This window comes from Beta vulgaris, chromosome 3 (assembly GCF_026745355.1).
Source record: "Beta vulgaris subsp. vulgaris cultivar EL10 chromosome 3, EL10.2, whole genome shotgun sequence".
Taxonomy (NCBI): Eukaryota; Viridiplantae; Streptophyta; class Magnoliopsida; order Caryophyllales; family Amaranthaceae; genus Beta; species Beta vulgaris.
Window position 1 is genome coordinate 5,314,187 of NC_079204.1, and position 15,206 is coordinate 5,329,392.

At 34.8% G+C, this 15,206-nt stretch overlaps 2 protein-coding genes across 2 annotated transcripts; one reads left to right on the top strand and one right to left on the bottom strand.

The window, feature by feature from the left end:
* Positions 1-2,594: 2,594 nt before the first annotated feature.
* Positions 2,595-9,118, top strand: LOC104888304 (uncharacterized). Its single transcript, XM_010673232.4, has 4 exons — positions 2,595-2,925; positions 6,542-6,860; positions 8,046-8,104; positions 8,752-9,118. Exons 1-4 carry the CDS (start codon positions 2,688-2,690, stop codon positions 8,793-8,795), a joined length of 660 nt encoding a protein of 219 aa, XP_010671534.2. The 5' UTR covers positions 2,595-2,687; the 3' UTR covers positions 8,796-9,118.
* A 716-nt stretch (positions 9,119-9,834) lies between these two features.
* On the bottom strand, positions 9,835-12,886 carry LOC104888306 (probable inactive receptor kinase At4g23740). Its single transcript, XM_010673234.4, has 4 exons — positions 12,687-12,886; positions 12,542-12,597; positions 10,821-12,158; positions 9,835-10,735 (listed from the first exon to the last, which is right to left on the bottom strand). Exons 3-4 carry the CDS (start codon positions 12,067-12,069, stop codon positions 10,083-10,085), a joined length of 1,902 nt encoding a protein of 633 aa, XP_010671536.2. The 5' UTR covers positions 12,070-12,158; positions 12,542-12,597; positions 12,687-12,886; the 3' UTR covers positions 9,835-10,082.
* Positions 12,887-15,206: the final 2,320 nt, after the last annotated feature.

Below are 15,206 nucleotides of genomic sequence, written 5' to 3' on the forward strand. Positions count from 1 at the left end.
AGGTTAGTATTGTTTCATGTTCTAGTCTAATGTCGTTTAGTCTTGTAAGTCTATGTTCATCGAGTCCCAAAATAAACGAAGCCCACAGCCTATCCTTAGAAGGTAGGGAAACGAGCTAACTTGTAATTTAATGTTTTTATTAATGTATGTTCTTGTTGCCAAAAAAAAAAAAAACTATTACTTTTTGGTCTAGCTAGTGGATCTAAATTAATCAAGTACAACAATTACATAATCATATTACAATTACCAGCTATATTGATGCAAGTTAGATGGATGCAAGTAGGGGTGGGTCGACATGGGGCACGCAGGTTAGTAACCAAATCCACTAGACCACCATTGATCCACGAAGATTGTAATTTATACCATACTCAGTCACAACTTTATTTGCATAAACATATGAACAATGACTCCAACCTTATTTAGAGGACATGTTCTATCCAACTTATCTGCATTCATTTGATCTTATCGGAACTTAATTAATCTATTTTTTTTATAAGAGCTCAAGATAAAATGAAGAGAACAAACCCATAGTTAAGTTGCTGAACGTATTGCAAAGAAACATGCTAACTTGATAAGATTCGAACCCGAACCCTTTATAATATGTGTATCCCATATAATTTGGTTTGGACCCCTTAAATCAAGTTACCAAGTCAAGTAGAAGTTTTTTATTTTATATAGAGCCATAAGGACAATCGAATAATCGATGTAGACGGGATTTGATCACAAACTAGTTATTAGGCCCGGGCTATACCCCGGGTAAGAAAATTTTCATTTATTAATATTGTACATTGATATGATAGCACTAAATACAATTTGGTCTAGTGGTTAAAACTTTAGTACATGAACTTGAGGTCACGGGATCACTATGCAATTTCTAATTTTTTTATTGTACATGGATTACATGAACTAAATTAAAACTCCTTAGGGAGAGCGCCACGTGGCACTGTTCATGGTTTACGCACGCCTTTTAATATATTAGTATAGATATAGATTTTAGGCGTCACCTTCCAGACTTTAAGCAAATAAGCTAGTTGACATCCATTAGTAGAACTATTCTTGAAATACTATTTTTTTATTGTTTTTTTCACAAATAACAATTGCAGATATGGGAGTTAATGAGCCTGCGCAAACTTTTTGAGCTCGACTCAATTTTTTTTAAAGCCGAGCATAGCAAAGTTCGATTCAAAAAGTTCGTAAACACGCTTGAAAAATATTTTAATATATTATCTTTCATATTATACAAAATAAATAAAAGTTATACTTAAATTATGCACAATACATATGAAAAACTCAAAATAAGAAGTCTAAATCGATTTATAAAATGTATGTAATATAATTTTTTTAACTCAAATTCATTTTTAAGATAAATTGAACTAGAAAATTGAAGCTCGAAAAAAAACTCGAGACTCGACTCGAGTTCAGTAAAAGTGTAACGAGTCAAAGCCGAGCAACTCCAAGTTTAGTCTCGATTCGGCTCGTTAACTCCCCTACTCCCCCTAGTTAGAGACTAGTCTTTTGTGCACGCGATGCGTGCAATGATATTTTTAGGCCTAATACTAAGTAGTAAACAAACTGAAAATGCAAGTTAGTATGTAAGTTCACCTCTATTTTGTGAATAAGATTCTTCCATGTTTTTTTATGTTGTCATTCTTTTTTGTGATTTTGAATAGTTTTTTGTTTCTCAAGTCTTATATGCGCATGTTCTTTTATAATCAGTATGATGTTCTTTACCAAATATCGTCATATTCTTTTTTTTTGGTTTTGTTCATTTTTGTAATTTATAATAGTTTTTTATATGGATTTCAGTAATTTCTCTATGATCCCAAAATTGTAACCGAAAAGTATAATACAATTTTAGTTTTTTTTCCTTGTCTAACTTCTAAATTCTGATTTCAATAGATATTTAAGAATTTTCATCATTTTAATTTTTTCTCCTTTTCTAAATGTTCACACTTGAGTTTCAATTATATTTGAAAGGAAATTTAAGTTTTTCATACACAATCTGATTTTGCATGAAATGGTCATTTTTAATTTTTCTCCTTTTCTAAATTTGAACACTTTGATTTTCAATTATAGGTGAAATGAAATTTCAAATTTTTCATACACAATCTGATTTCGCATGAAATGGTTTTTGCAAAGCATTTTATAGAAATAAATACCGTTATTTGTTCATTATTTATACTATTTATTAAAGTGTTTTTAAATACTATTTGATTGTAGTTCAAAGAATCTTATTTCTACAAATGGAGGTGAACTTAAATACTAACTTGCATTTTCTTTTTGTTTACTACTTAAGTAATAATTAGGTCTAAAAATGTCATCGCACGCATCGCGTGCATAAAAAGCTATGTATGTGTAGTCGTCAATGATAATAACATGAAACATATTTGTTGATCAGTGAAAGTAGAAGCTAATCAAGCAGTATTTTATTTCTATAAAGTTATAATAAGAGGAAACTTTAATTTTCCTCATATAAGCTAATCAAGTAGAAGCTAATCAAGCAAGTATTTTGTAATTTAGAAAGGAAAGGGTGTAAAATAATCGGTTCAAAAAAGGACACCGTTGCTCCTGCTCCCCCTTCCCTTATGTAATAGAGAATAGAGATTATCAAAACCGCTTTTCCTTTACCTTTTCTTGTTAGTCCAACACTTGGTCTTTACGCTTCAACAGTTGGATCGTCGGAGAAAATGGACAAATTTAGCAACCGATTCAATAACCGGCGAGTCCAACTCAACGATTCAAAGCCTCGATTCGACGACCACATCGACAGCGAACCTCAGCCGTCCGATGATAATCCGTCGCAGAATCTGGAGCCTTTCATGGGGGTCAAAGTTCGAAGGTTAGCTTCCTTTCACAGAGATTATCGAGGTGATTATCTTGATGTTTCCTCAAATCCTTACCTCTTGAAGATTCTCGATAAACAAGGTAATATAATACCCATTTTCCTATTTGTTTGAAAAAATTAAAAAGTTATAGTCCTTTGATTTTGATTGATTGATTGTGTTAGAATTTGTTTGATTATGTTGTGTTGCATACTTATTATGGTCTCAATTTGTGGAGGAAATAAGCTAAAGTAATGGTAGATTATTGGGTTTTGTTGGTGTGTTAGATTAAAATGTGTTGGAATCTTAATTACATTGGCACTCGAAGGTGGACACGGACACTTGAAAACTTCATTTTGGGCCAAAATCATTGAAATGTTTCCTAGAATAGCCGATTCAGACACTTGGACACGAACCTGTCAGACATGGGTATACGAGTCCAGGTAACCTAGGTTGGAATTGTGTAGCTCAGTAGTTTTAATGTGATATTGGAATTGTGTTATGTATAATAAAAAGAATTTCATTAGGATGTATTTGGATGCTGCAAAGTAGCATAAGTGAAATTTTTGAGGGTTGGATTTGATAAGTTGGAGGTTGATTTGATTCAAGAGCTGGTGGGTGTGAGATAGCGAAAGGCGAGTTTGAACTAAAATGCAAGCAGATGGGTTTTGTGTCTTCTGTGTTGCTTGTTCAATAAAATGCTGGATGGTATTGGAATGATAATGTGTTGTTCTTACAGGATTATACCAATTATAGTGTTTGAATTGGATTAGAAGGGTAAGAAGCCCTAGTATATATAATTCAATGGGTTTACACTTGAAAATGAAAATTCTGGAGTGAGTTATTGGTTGGATTGGGTGTTGGTGGGTGTACTACACTTTGTACGGGATCGTTTGTGGAAGTGAATGGGCGTGGTTGGCTTCCAGGGAGGTCAAAGTGTACACAACTTTCGACAGATAAAGTGTAGTGTTTGAGTTTAAAGATGTGATAGATTTATTGTGAGTTTTAATCTATATTGATAGAAGGTTTGGTAGTTAATTTTTTAATTTTCTATTTTATGTTTTTATTGGTGGAGAATTTGAGATAGAATAAAAAAAGTACTAGAAGAAAGCTTGAAGTTTGATCAGACATCACGAACTAGTCCGTCTAAGTTATTTGGTTATGATGTTGTTGCCGTATTATAGGTGGAGATAAACTCCACGTGATATTATGAACAACTCATAGGATAACAGGATTATTCGAACGAATTTGAAGTAGATATATTGTTGCATGGGAGAAATTGTTACATGTTGGATTAAATATGTGAAGCAACTGAGGTTCCTATAACTCCTTCGATATCTGCTAGACTAGACGTCTAGACTACTAAAATACTTATAAGGGTATAGGTTGATTTTGGTGTTTCTGGTAGCTTTTCAGCCACTCTATTGGTATTGGGTTGAATATCTCTATATGCTATGATGAGATGGTACAAAGTATCTCTCTTTAGAGAAACTAATCGTCTATGGAGATCTATGGACATGTGGGGGAAAGTCGAATGACATTGACGAAGTGGAAACTTATGTCATGATATGTGATGGAGAAACAAAGGATTTTCCTTTCATGATCAGACGACTCTAATTTTTTTTTATCATGTCCTTTTCTCTTTGAAACAATAATAGATGAATTAACACGGTAGACCGAGGATGAGATGTTGTAATGTATTATGTTTGCAGACTATTTTGTATTGGTGGACGAGGCTAGACTCTAGAGTTGTGGTTGATGCCAAGTCGGAGTTATGGAGACAAAAGTTAAAATGTCATAGGTTTAGTACATGGAAGTGTCAATTTGGTACTAACAAGAAGTCAAATGAGAATGTATTGAGATTAAATAAAAAAAGGTATCGTGGAGTGTATTTTAAGTAACTTGGGTCGATCTTTCAGAGGTATGGAAATATTAAATAAGATGTGGCTCTCATGATTAAGTCCCTGGGTGGCTTAAATGAAAGCAACGATTGCCGATTGGTATATGACCATATTGTGTCTCTAAGAGTCTAAGGTCAAAGAGAATATACTATAGGAGGAGTTGTTAGAACCCTATTATATAGGTTGAAATGTTAGGCATCTAGGAATTTTTTTTTTCTTTTAAAATATGGTGTAGTAGTAGAAATGCCTATGTTAAGTCGGTCTGTGGGAACCCCTTAAGGATAGAATTCAGGATGAAGATATTCGGAGTAAAGTTGAAGTTGCACGTAGTGATGATTAGATGAGGGAAGACCGACCGCTTTAGTTTGTATACGTGAGACATTGTCTAGATGCAGCCAGTAAGGAAAATAGAGACTTGAGTTTTCATTGGAATTTTGTCTAAACAAAGGGAGGTCAGAACTTTGACTTAGATGAAAGGAATTATAAATGATATGTAAAATACAGGTTTGTGGGAGCATATAGCACTAGATAGAAAAGAATAGAGGAAGGGGATCTATGAGGACAAGTAAATGATGTAATTTTTGGGTCCATGCAATTGATCACATCTTTTAGGATTAACTTTCTGGTATTGTCGTGTTGTTGTTGCTGCTGCTCGTAGCTGTCTCACTAACGTACTTTACTTTATCAGACTAGTAACATGACTGTTTTTGTTAAACAGTTGATGTATAACTAGGTTTTCATGGGCGTGCTGGCCTAGTTCTTCTATGTAGTTGGAAGAAATTTGGCTTTAGTCTTTTGACTTATTTTGGAAGCCTTTTCCGAACATTTGAATAATTACAAGAATCTAGAGGATGCATTTTGATCAGCTGCTAAACTCGCATGTAAATTTAGTTGTCATTCCATATTTTCGATTGTATCAGATGTATTGAACTATTGATCGGATTTATTCTTCTGCTGACTTCTGCAATTGTGATATATGTTCCCTAGTATATACAAGAAGTGCGCAATTGTGCATGCTATTCTAGTTATTGGTTTTCCGCAATTGAAAGGGTTTCGCTCTTCTAAGAATTTAGGTTGCAATCAGGAGTTTTTAGAAGCATTTACGGCTCGTTTGTAAGAGGCCATAGATGTTGGGAATGGTAATGCATTATAGTGTAAAATTATACTAGAAATCCAATGTCATTACCTATGGTAATGCTACTTCATCCCGAAATATCAATTTTCTTCCTAAAATCTCATTACTATCCATTACCACTTAAAAAGGTGGTATTCGATGGTAATGGAAATTTATAAAGGGAAACCATATTTTGTGATAAAGTTTCATTCCCATGGTCATTGACATGAGAACTTCTTTACAAATTTACACTAAATTTCATTACCATTACCACTATTTATGACCACTAACCAAACGGGTTTTAGTATCACGATGGATTTCTGAGCAAAACATTACACACAAAGTCTAATTCTAATTTTCTCATGATATCTCTTTTGAGAAATGGAAAGGTGTACATTAGAGAAATTAAAATGCAGTAGGCTGGAATACATTTAGTTTATTATGGTGGATACTTAAGTAGTTAGGTTCTGAAACCTTTGGAATGTTATTGCCATCCTAAATTTGAGCAGGAAGGAAAAATCTTTTGAAGAATATATGCTAAAAATTGGTCCTACTTGGGAATGGATACAATAATGGTGTGTCATCTTGTAACCTTACGTGCTGCATACTTTCGTGATTGTTCTCTTTGTGGTAGCTTTGAGGACCTATCATATCTGTCAGTTGATTGTGTTTTTGAAAAATTGATTTACCTCTATGTTTTATAGGTGACAGGCAAGTTCTCTTTGCTGATAAAGTTTTAAAGTTCACTAGTACTGGAAAGATGAAGAGGCGCATATTGATAGTGACAGACTTCGCTCTTTATGTGATCGATCCTGATACTTATGCCCTTAAAAGGCGAATAGCCCTTGCAGCAGTGGAGAAGCTATATCTGAGCAAATTATGTGATAATTTCCTTGCCATCATCATTCCAACAGAGTATGATATCCTGATGGCAAGCACTAGAAAGAATGAAATTGTTACTATCTTGGTGGATGCTTCAAAGAGTACTTCTAACTTTGAGATTGATGTGATTTTCAAGAACAGGTAAGCCTTTAATCTTTTGATGGCCCAAAAGTTTCTCTCCGGTTCCCATTTGGTTAATTTGAAGCATGTACTGTGTGAAAACTCTTATTAGACTGATATTTTGCATATGCTTAGATTGATTTCAATTTGTCAATTGACTATGTTTATTTGATCCTCCTATATTCTTAATTGGGGTGCTTTACATCCATCTTAATCTGACCTTTGATTCCTTTGAGCTTTACCTTGTATTTTTCCTGTAAGCTTTGGGATTTTTAGTGAAAATGCATATATTGATGATCAGTCAAATATGTCCCTTATTTAATTGTTTTGGTACATATAGCTGTTTCCTTAGCACTTCCCAGTTTCCATTTGCCAATAGCCTTTAAAGCTCTTATATCTCACTAAATATCTGTCTCGTTTTGGCCTGGATGATAACGGCTTAATGCCTGAATTTTTAAGAGTGTTGACCATTTTTATTATGTCTCTATAAGGGATAAGTTGCACGAATATTTGATTCAAGATGCTGTTAGAAAGAGCAAAAGATGGCAAGGAACATTACTATTGATTTGTACTGAACTCGGCTGAACCGAGTTGTTGATTCATTGATATTTTTGTTACATGATGTTGCTGATGAAAACTAATTCTTGCTTATTCACTAGCGTGCATATGTCCATCTTTCTAATTTCTTATTGTCATTGGCCGTGTTTGGCAATTAGAGGTTAGCTGTTTTAGCTGGTTGTATTAGCTGATGGTATTAGCTGTTTGTATTAGACTATTAGTCTTTTGTTAGATGGTTGTTAGCTGATTGGTAATTTGTTGGATGAAATTACCAATAAGGCTATTGAAATAATTTATTGGTGTTTTTTTTTTTTTGGTAAAGGGTAGTAAATTTGATCAACTTTAGGATATATTACTTATTACTAAATTCATAAACCCCTCTTCCAAAAAGCTCCTACTAGTAGCTTTTTCAAAATTAGTTTTTTGGACTAGTCAAACCTCTCTATTCATCTCAAATGTCTCTTTTTACCGCAACACACTCTCAACCAAACACCTCTATCATCTTTCTCAGATGATGGGGTTATGTCAATTTATTTGGGCATTGTCTAGTGTCTTGTCAGTTCATCTTATTGCATATGGTTTAGTTCTATCAATGTGTCACATCCGATATCCTTCATATGCTTATTTTTGCTGTGTTTCCTGCTTTAGGTTTGAGTATAATCCAGCTGCTGATTTCGTGAAGGAGGTTCATTTTGAGGAAGTTGAAGGTTCGTATCAGTTTTGCCTTTGAGGTTGCACTTACATCCTCTTTGGTAGACAATTTTAATTGACGGTAATAGTGATGAAACTTAGTGTGATCTTGTAAGAAAAGTTCCATGCTCATATCCATAGTAGTGCTTGTCCACCTAACAATCATGTCTTTTCTTTATATAATTTTTTTAAAAAAGTTACTTCCTCCGTTTCATAATACTCGCTACACTTTCCATTGTGGGAAGTTTCACATTACTTGCTACACTTCCTTTTGGGCAATAAACTCTCTCTATCTCTCTCCTCTCACATGGGTCCCTTTTTTTTTTACTCTCTACCTCTTTTTTCTCCTAAAATTGCCTAGGATTCCATGAATTGAGAAGTGTAGCGAGTAATATGAAACGGAGGAAGTAAAACCACTTTGGAATTTCAAAGGTCGTATCATTATTGGGAACTTAAGAAGAAAAATACCTGTTTCAGATGAAATTTTTTTACCATAGATATTACCATGAAACTTTTCTTATAGAATTATATTAGAAATCATTTTCAGTATCGTTGTAAATATGCCAACCATATGCCTGTAACAGTAATGGTGTGTCAACTCTCGTGTTTAGTATATGGCTCATGTATATCGAATGTTTTCCTGTGTCTGTTCAATTCTTTCCAGGTGGTGTAAAGACGCGGATTTTACGCAAGCCTGAAGAGGATTAAGTTTGGCGTAGTAAGACCTGTTTTCAGTGTTCCTGATATATTGGTGTATCCGTGTATGATAACTTTTCTCGGGTATTATGCCAAGTCCTGCATGAACCATCCAGGTCTTCTATACGGAAACCTTAATAGTACATAACTTGTAATCATGTACATTAATCTTTGCATTTCTCTGATGTTTTTTCAGCTTTAATTTCTTTAAATCTTTTGTTTTTTCTGCGAAAAATTTAGATGATCCAAATGTGTGTAGATGTAGTCCAAAATTCATCAGAATTCTATGTAAGTTTCCAGTATTCAAGAGATTGTCCTTCGGTTGTGTACTTTAATGCTACTAGCCCACTATTTGATCTGGTTTTGGGTTGCGAGCGTATATAATAATGCAGCTCACATGCTTACTTAAACAGTGCAGAAAACCATCAATGATCATTCTTGATCCATAGCATTTGGAATTTTGCCACCGAAAACAGATATGAATGACATATACTCCTATTTGGTTATGAGATGTACATACTTTTTTTTTTTTTCGAATTTGATGAATTTCATGTATAGGAAATTGTTTCTACTATAAATTTCTGAGTTCAATCTGACGGAGTTACTATACGTCTCTTGTGTATGTTCGTGGAAGATTTTTTCGGCCCCCTTTCGGGAACTACATGGTAGGAAGAATTTTCCTCTAGGCTGCCCTTGCATATGACATTCACTCAAAGATCCAACAAACACTCAACCCCCCCCCCCCCTCCCCATCACATTGAAATTTCTGCTTTCACCAAGATTTGAACCTTGATCTCCCATGTGTGAGATATGAAGAGATACCATGAAAAATATAGAGAACAAAAGGTCTGACTGGTTTATTAGTATTGTACATATAGTGAAAGTTACGATAATATTCCCACTAGACTTGAAAAATAAAAATTTAGTTGACTTTGCAAAAATAGGTTTTGTTTGACTTTTGAATCGTTTATTCTTTTTCTTTAGACATCAAAAACTTAAACTTGAAGCTGCAAAAAGGTTTAGAGTTTACACCAAGTAAAAAGAGGGCAAATTGACTAAAGCAGGTTATATTTGCTGGCAATCTTGGAGGGAAAGAATGCTCTCTTAGCTAACTATTTCTTGACATTAGCTGGCTATGGTTGGTAAACTACTTTCATCCTACTTTCTGCTAAGAAATACTAAAATAATTCTAAACCATGTGCCTCATTTTATAAGCAAAATCATTCCAGCCTCTGGGTAAAAATAGAAAATTCAAACAATATTTGTTACAACTAAATTAAACTACTAAGACAAGCAACCTTATTCTTGTGGGGTAACATAGGTAGATGATCCTATTTCAACTGTATGTGAAAGGCTTGCTGGTGTTGGAGTTGAAACTTCTGATGATGGGCGAGTGCCGGAGTTTCCTCCTCGGAGTTCCTCCACCACTCTGATCACCTCCGACATCTTTGGCCTTTTCTCTGGGACATGCTCGGTGCAAGTCATTCCTAGTTGTAGCATTGCCACCATTTCTTCCTCTATGTTAGTGTATTTTAAGAGCTCTACATCAAATACTTCAGCTGTCCACTCTTCTCTAACAACAGAAGACACCCATTTTACTAGGGGTTTACCTTCCTCAAGAGGAGATTTCCCTGTGAGAAGCTCGAGTAATACCACTCCGAAGCTATAAACATCAGAAGCTTGTGTTGCTTTCCGAGAGTCCGAGACTTCTGGAGCCCGGTGCCCTAGTATTCGTTGGATTGGTGGGACCGAGGGTGTAACTATGGTTGCTAAACCAAGGTCGGATACACAACCGTAGTTATCTTGGTTGAGGAAAATGTTAGAGGATTTAATATTTCCATGGACTAATTTCCCACCATTTTGAGAATGAATGTGAGCAAGGCCTCTTCCTGCACCCATGGCGATTCTTAGCCGGGTTTCCCAATCCAATGGAGATCGATTTTCTCTTTTTCCTGCAAAATGACATAACAAAGAACTTCCTTAATGAAACAATCCATTTATAAACAAAGATAACAATACAGAATACAAAATTCATACCATGTAGTATAGTTGATAAGCTGCCCTGCCTGAAATAGTCATAAACCATGAGCTTCTCATCTTTGGAATAATAATATGCCCTGAGAGCAGCAACATTCTCATGCTTAATATTACCAACAATCTCCATTTGCTGCTCGAAATCACGTTTTCCTACACTAACTTCCTTGAGCCTCTTCACCACTACAGGCGTGCTAGAATCCTCTAGGGCGGCCTTATATGTTGTACCAAACATGCCCTTACCAAGAACCTCTGCTGAGGCCCTTAGAAGATCCTCCAAGTCAAATGCCATGTTAGAGCCCTCAAAAAAAGTGATCCTCGAATCCTTCTCTTCTCGGCTTTCTGAAGGCCTTCTTTTCTTCTTGGCAGAGAACTTCTCCTTCGTTTGTGCCTCCATTTCATTGCTTTGGTCCTTACTCTTTTTGTTCGACCACAAAAGAACCATGCAAACCACGATCATAACAAACACAACAGCAGCACCACCGATTATTATCCCCAACAACGCAGTCTCGCTGATCTTCCTGTGCTTATGAGTTGAGTTGTCAGGCGGAAGTGATGATGGTATTGGAGGAATAGAAACCTCCCTCGAGGAAACGTTATTGCCGGAAAAGGATGAACTTGGAAACCTCATAAGAGAATTAGGAATACTCCCATTCAAATGATTGTTTGAAAAGTTCAAAATCCTCAAACTTGTGATACCCAAGTCAGGAATTTCACCAGAAAGTGAGTTTCTTGAAAGATCAAGTGTTGTAAGTTGGGTTAAATTGGACAGTGAAGTTGGAATACTTCCATTGAAATTGTTATTGGATAAATTCAGTACTACAAGGTTTGGCCAAACAGAGTAATCCAAAGGTAAAGGACCAAAAAATCTATTGGATTGAAGATAAAGGGAAGTCAAATTACTCAACTTAGAAAATTCAGATGGAAAAACACCTGAAATCCCATTATTCCTAAGACTAATTATTTGAAGGGCAGTAAGACGGCTAAGTGTGTTTAATGGAATCGAGCCTCGAATTCCGATTCCCGGCAACCGGAGAGCAATAACCCTTGTTTGTCGATCATTACAAGTGACACCAGTCCAGTTAGTGCATAAGGGACTGTTTGGATCCCAATTCAGAAACCTTGAATGTGATGTATTTTGAATGAAATCAAGCAAGGCTTGTTTGTCTTGCCATGGCTCACCATAAACATGAACCAAACACAACCCAAAAAAGATACTAATTGATGTAAATGTAATTCCAAAATTGCCCATTTATTCTTACTTCTCTCTTCTCAATTGTGTAATCCACAAAAACAGATTTGCTATACTTATAACTGATTTCTGACAATCTGGGTCATAATCTACAAATGACAAGAAAATTTAGGATATAAGTAGAAAAACATCAAAAGAACATAACACTTATTAATTGTATTCAATGCATTTAATAGTATAACGTTATTGGTAATAAGTTCAACGGTCATTTTTGACAGCAAGTGTAATGTAAGAGCAATATTAGCAAATTCAGTTACGGAATTACTACTACTTCTAGTACATTTTTTCTTGCCCAACTTTTTTTTTTTTGTTTTATCAACAAGTTAGGTGGTGTGTTTGGTTTCCCAGGAAACTAGAGCTTTTATCCAGAAAAAAATCCAATCTTTTTACACAAAATAGTGCTTAAAAAGTTCCAATTTTCCCGGGAAACAAACAGAGAATACAAAAAGGAGAGAGAAAGTTAAGAACTTACTTCTTGAAGATGGTCAGATAACATGGCTGATAACACAGAACATCCATTTTCTCTCTCTAAAAAGTAGGTGAAAATTTGAGTGAGGAAAATTAAATTAAACAACAAAGTTTGAAACTTTTGACAATTTCAGAAAGTGGGTATTTACCAGAATTTCAACAGCAACAATGATTCTATCTTAATTCTCTGAAATTCATCAACAGAAAAAAAAAACAGAGAAGAGAGAGAAAGTAAAGAGAGTGAAAAATGAAATGAATGATGGGAAGAAGAGCATATGAAAGAGAAATTTTGTTTATTGCTTGCAAAATGGGGTAGTCATGAATAGAGAGAGAAGATTGAAAAAAAAAACACTTAATTTGATGATGATCATTTAAAGAAGACTTATGAAAGTAATTAATTAAATGTGATGACATATTTATTCTTATAATAAGTTTAATAATATGGGTTTGGTTCGTATATTGCTACACCTACCCACTGGGTAGACAATCCACTACTAATAAGTAATAGAGCATTAGAAAAATAAGGGAAAAAATATATGCAGGCATGCAGCGCTAAGAGCTGTCCATAAGAAGCTAAAAATGGAAATAAGTTGCATTAATCGATCATTTATTACATCGGTTGATGCAAAAAAATTCCATAAATTTACAACTTATTTTCATTTTAAGTAGTGTATTTATGTCTTACATGCAACCGTAATGACTGCAGCCTACATATAGCATAACCCAAAATATAATTATTATGTAGAATTGTATTTCATTACCACGACCCTTAATAAATTTTTATTAATGGTGGGTAGTCTACCGGTGGATAGACCAAGTTTTTTCCGTTTGGTTGAGTAAGTTCATAAAACTACAATTATGATTAGTTAAAATAATGTGAAAGATATGTGCGTAGGAAGAGGAAGAAGCATGTGGGGACAAAAATGAGACAACTAAGGAAATTGGAATTCATTGCATTGCTATTTATTGCTTGCTTCAACATCATCAGCATTGCATTAACTACCATTCTTTGGTCTTACAGCTAAATTTCTGTTATTTATTTCAAAGTCTTTTCATGATTTTGATTTGTTAATATGGATGTCATGTGAGCAGCCTGGTTTTCCATTTTTTCCCCATCCTATAGTCATTGTCTTTTGTTATGGGAATTTTGTTTGCATAATCTATATCTTTAAGCCTTTTTATTGGTCTAGGGAGAATGAGACTCAATAATTAATATGGTGTGTTTTGGAGGGTTTGGGAAAAAAAAGTAATAAAGTGACTAATACCTTTGTTCCTATCTTATATTTAGGAACTTAGCTTGAGGTTAATTTTATATAGGTTTGTATGTTTTTGTAATAATGTATAGTTTTAATAAAAGGTTCTAATATAAGAGCATCAACATTGATGAGACGCTGACACCTCTATTTAATTCATTATCTCGCCTCTATTTGAGTGAATTTACGAAAATTGGATAGGGTGCTCAAATATAGAGATCTCTAAAAGTTTGGCTCTTCCACGAAAGAGCAATCAATGAGAGGTTGCCACATGGCTATATGGTAGACAAAATGGTGAGATAGAGGAAAAAGGTAGGATAATTTTGTTGGGTGAGCCTTACAATGTGGGTATTTGGTAGTAAAAATATATTGGGGGAGAGGTAAGGGTAAAATTAGTGGAAAGTAAGGTGGAGGACGGATGAGAGAAGAGAGAAATAATGGACTTGCACGTCAATGTAGATGGTCTAACGCACACAACTCTTTCAAGGCTGAAAGCTTCACCTTGGAAGATTTTGCAAATGTGCATGTTTATGTAAGGCCACATTCTTTTGAATTGGGAGAAATTGAATTTAACTTGAAATAAGTCTAAAATAACAAGGCCTAAAGATTTGATCTTTTCAACAAAAACTTCATCTAGTGTTGCACTTTTGCTACAGATCTCATGAGAAAACAAAGATTAGGATCTACACGTACGTACATATCAATAGACTTTATGATAGGGATGGAAATGGACGATGGATCATATATTCATATCCATCATCCGCTTCATCCTGATTTATTAAGCGGGTGAAAACCCAAAATAAACGGATGAAAAGCAGACAGCGGGTGAAAACGGGTGATGGATGCGGATCGGATGCAGGTGTTATTTTATCATCCGTCACCCGCTTAACACTCACCCATCAGCCATATTATCAATTAGACATGTTTATTTACTTGCTTTATTAAAAAAATTAGTTGAAAATTTTAATAAATATATATCTTATGGCATATTTTTCGTAACGCTAACCACCCTACCCATTCGTTCACCCGGTGGATGATGGATGGATGGATGCGGGTGATGGCTTATGCGGGTAATGGATGGATGTCATGTGGGTGAAATTCCATCTCCCCGAACCCAATCCATTTCCATCTCTTATGTCAAAATATCTGCCATATGGCACCTTGCTCATGCTATGAATTAAGTTTATTTGTATCATCCTCTACAACATCCACTTATAGACTAGTGTAAGACTGTAAAGTTACATACATGAAAAAAAATTAGCAACGAGGCTTGATCATGAGACCATGAATGGATGAACTAAGAAGACTTAGCTTATCAACTAAGCTATCCAAAATTTTCGTGATTCTTCAACGTACTCTACATTGTGCATACAAATGTTTTGTCATTCCTTTTGCAATTTCATTTATACAATAATT

Excerpts from the sequence above, each read along its gene's own strand:
- LOC104888304 (XM_010673232.4), top strand. The coding sequence starts at position 2,688 with ATGGACAAATTTAGCAACCGATTCAATAACCGGCGAGTCCAACTCAAC. Across the intron at positions 2,926-6,541 it reads GAAGATTCTCGATAAACAAG|GTGACAGGCAAGTTCTCTTT; the intron begins GTAATATAATAC and ends TATGTTTTATAG. Across the intron at positions 8,105-8,751 it reads TCATTTTGAGGAAGTTGAAG|GTGGTGTAAAGACGCGGATT; the intron begins GTTCGTATCAGT and ends AATTCTTTCCAG.
- LOC104888306 (XM_010673234.4), bottom strand. The coding sequence starts at position 12,069 with ATGGGCAATTTTGGAATTACATTTACATCAATTAGTATCTTTTTTGGG. Across the intron at positions 10,736-10,820 it reads CTTATCAACTATACTACATG|GAAAAAGAGAAAATCGATCT; the intron begins GTATGAATTTTG and ends GTCATTTTGCAG.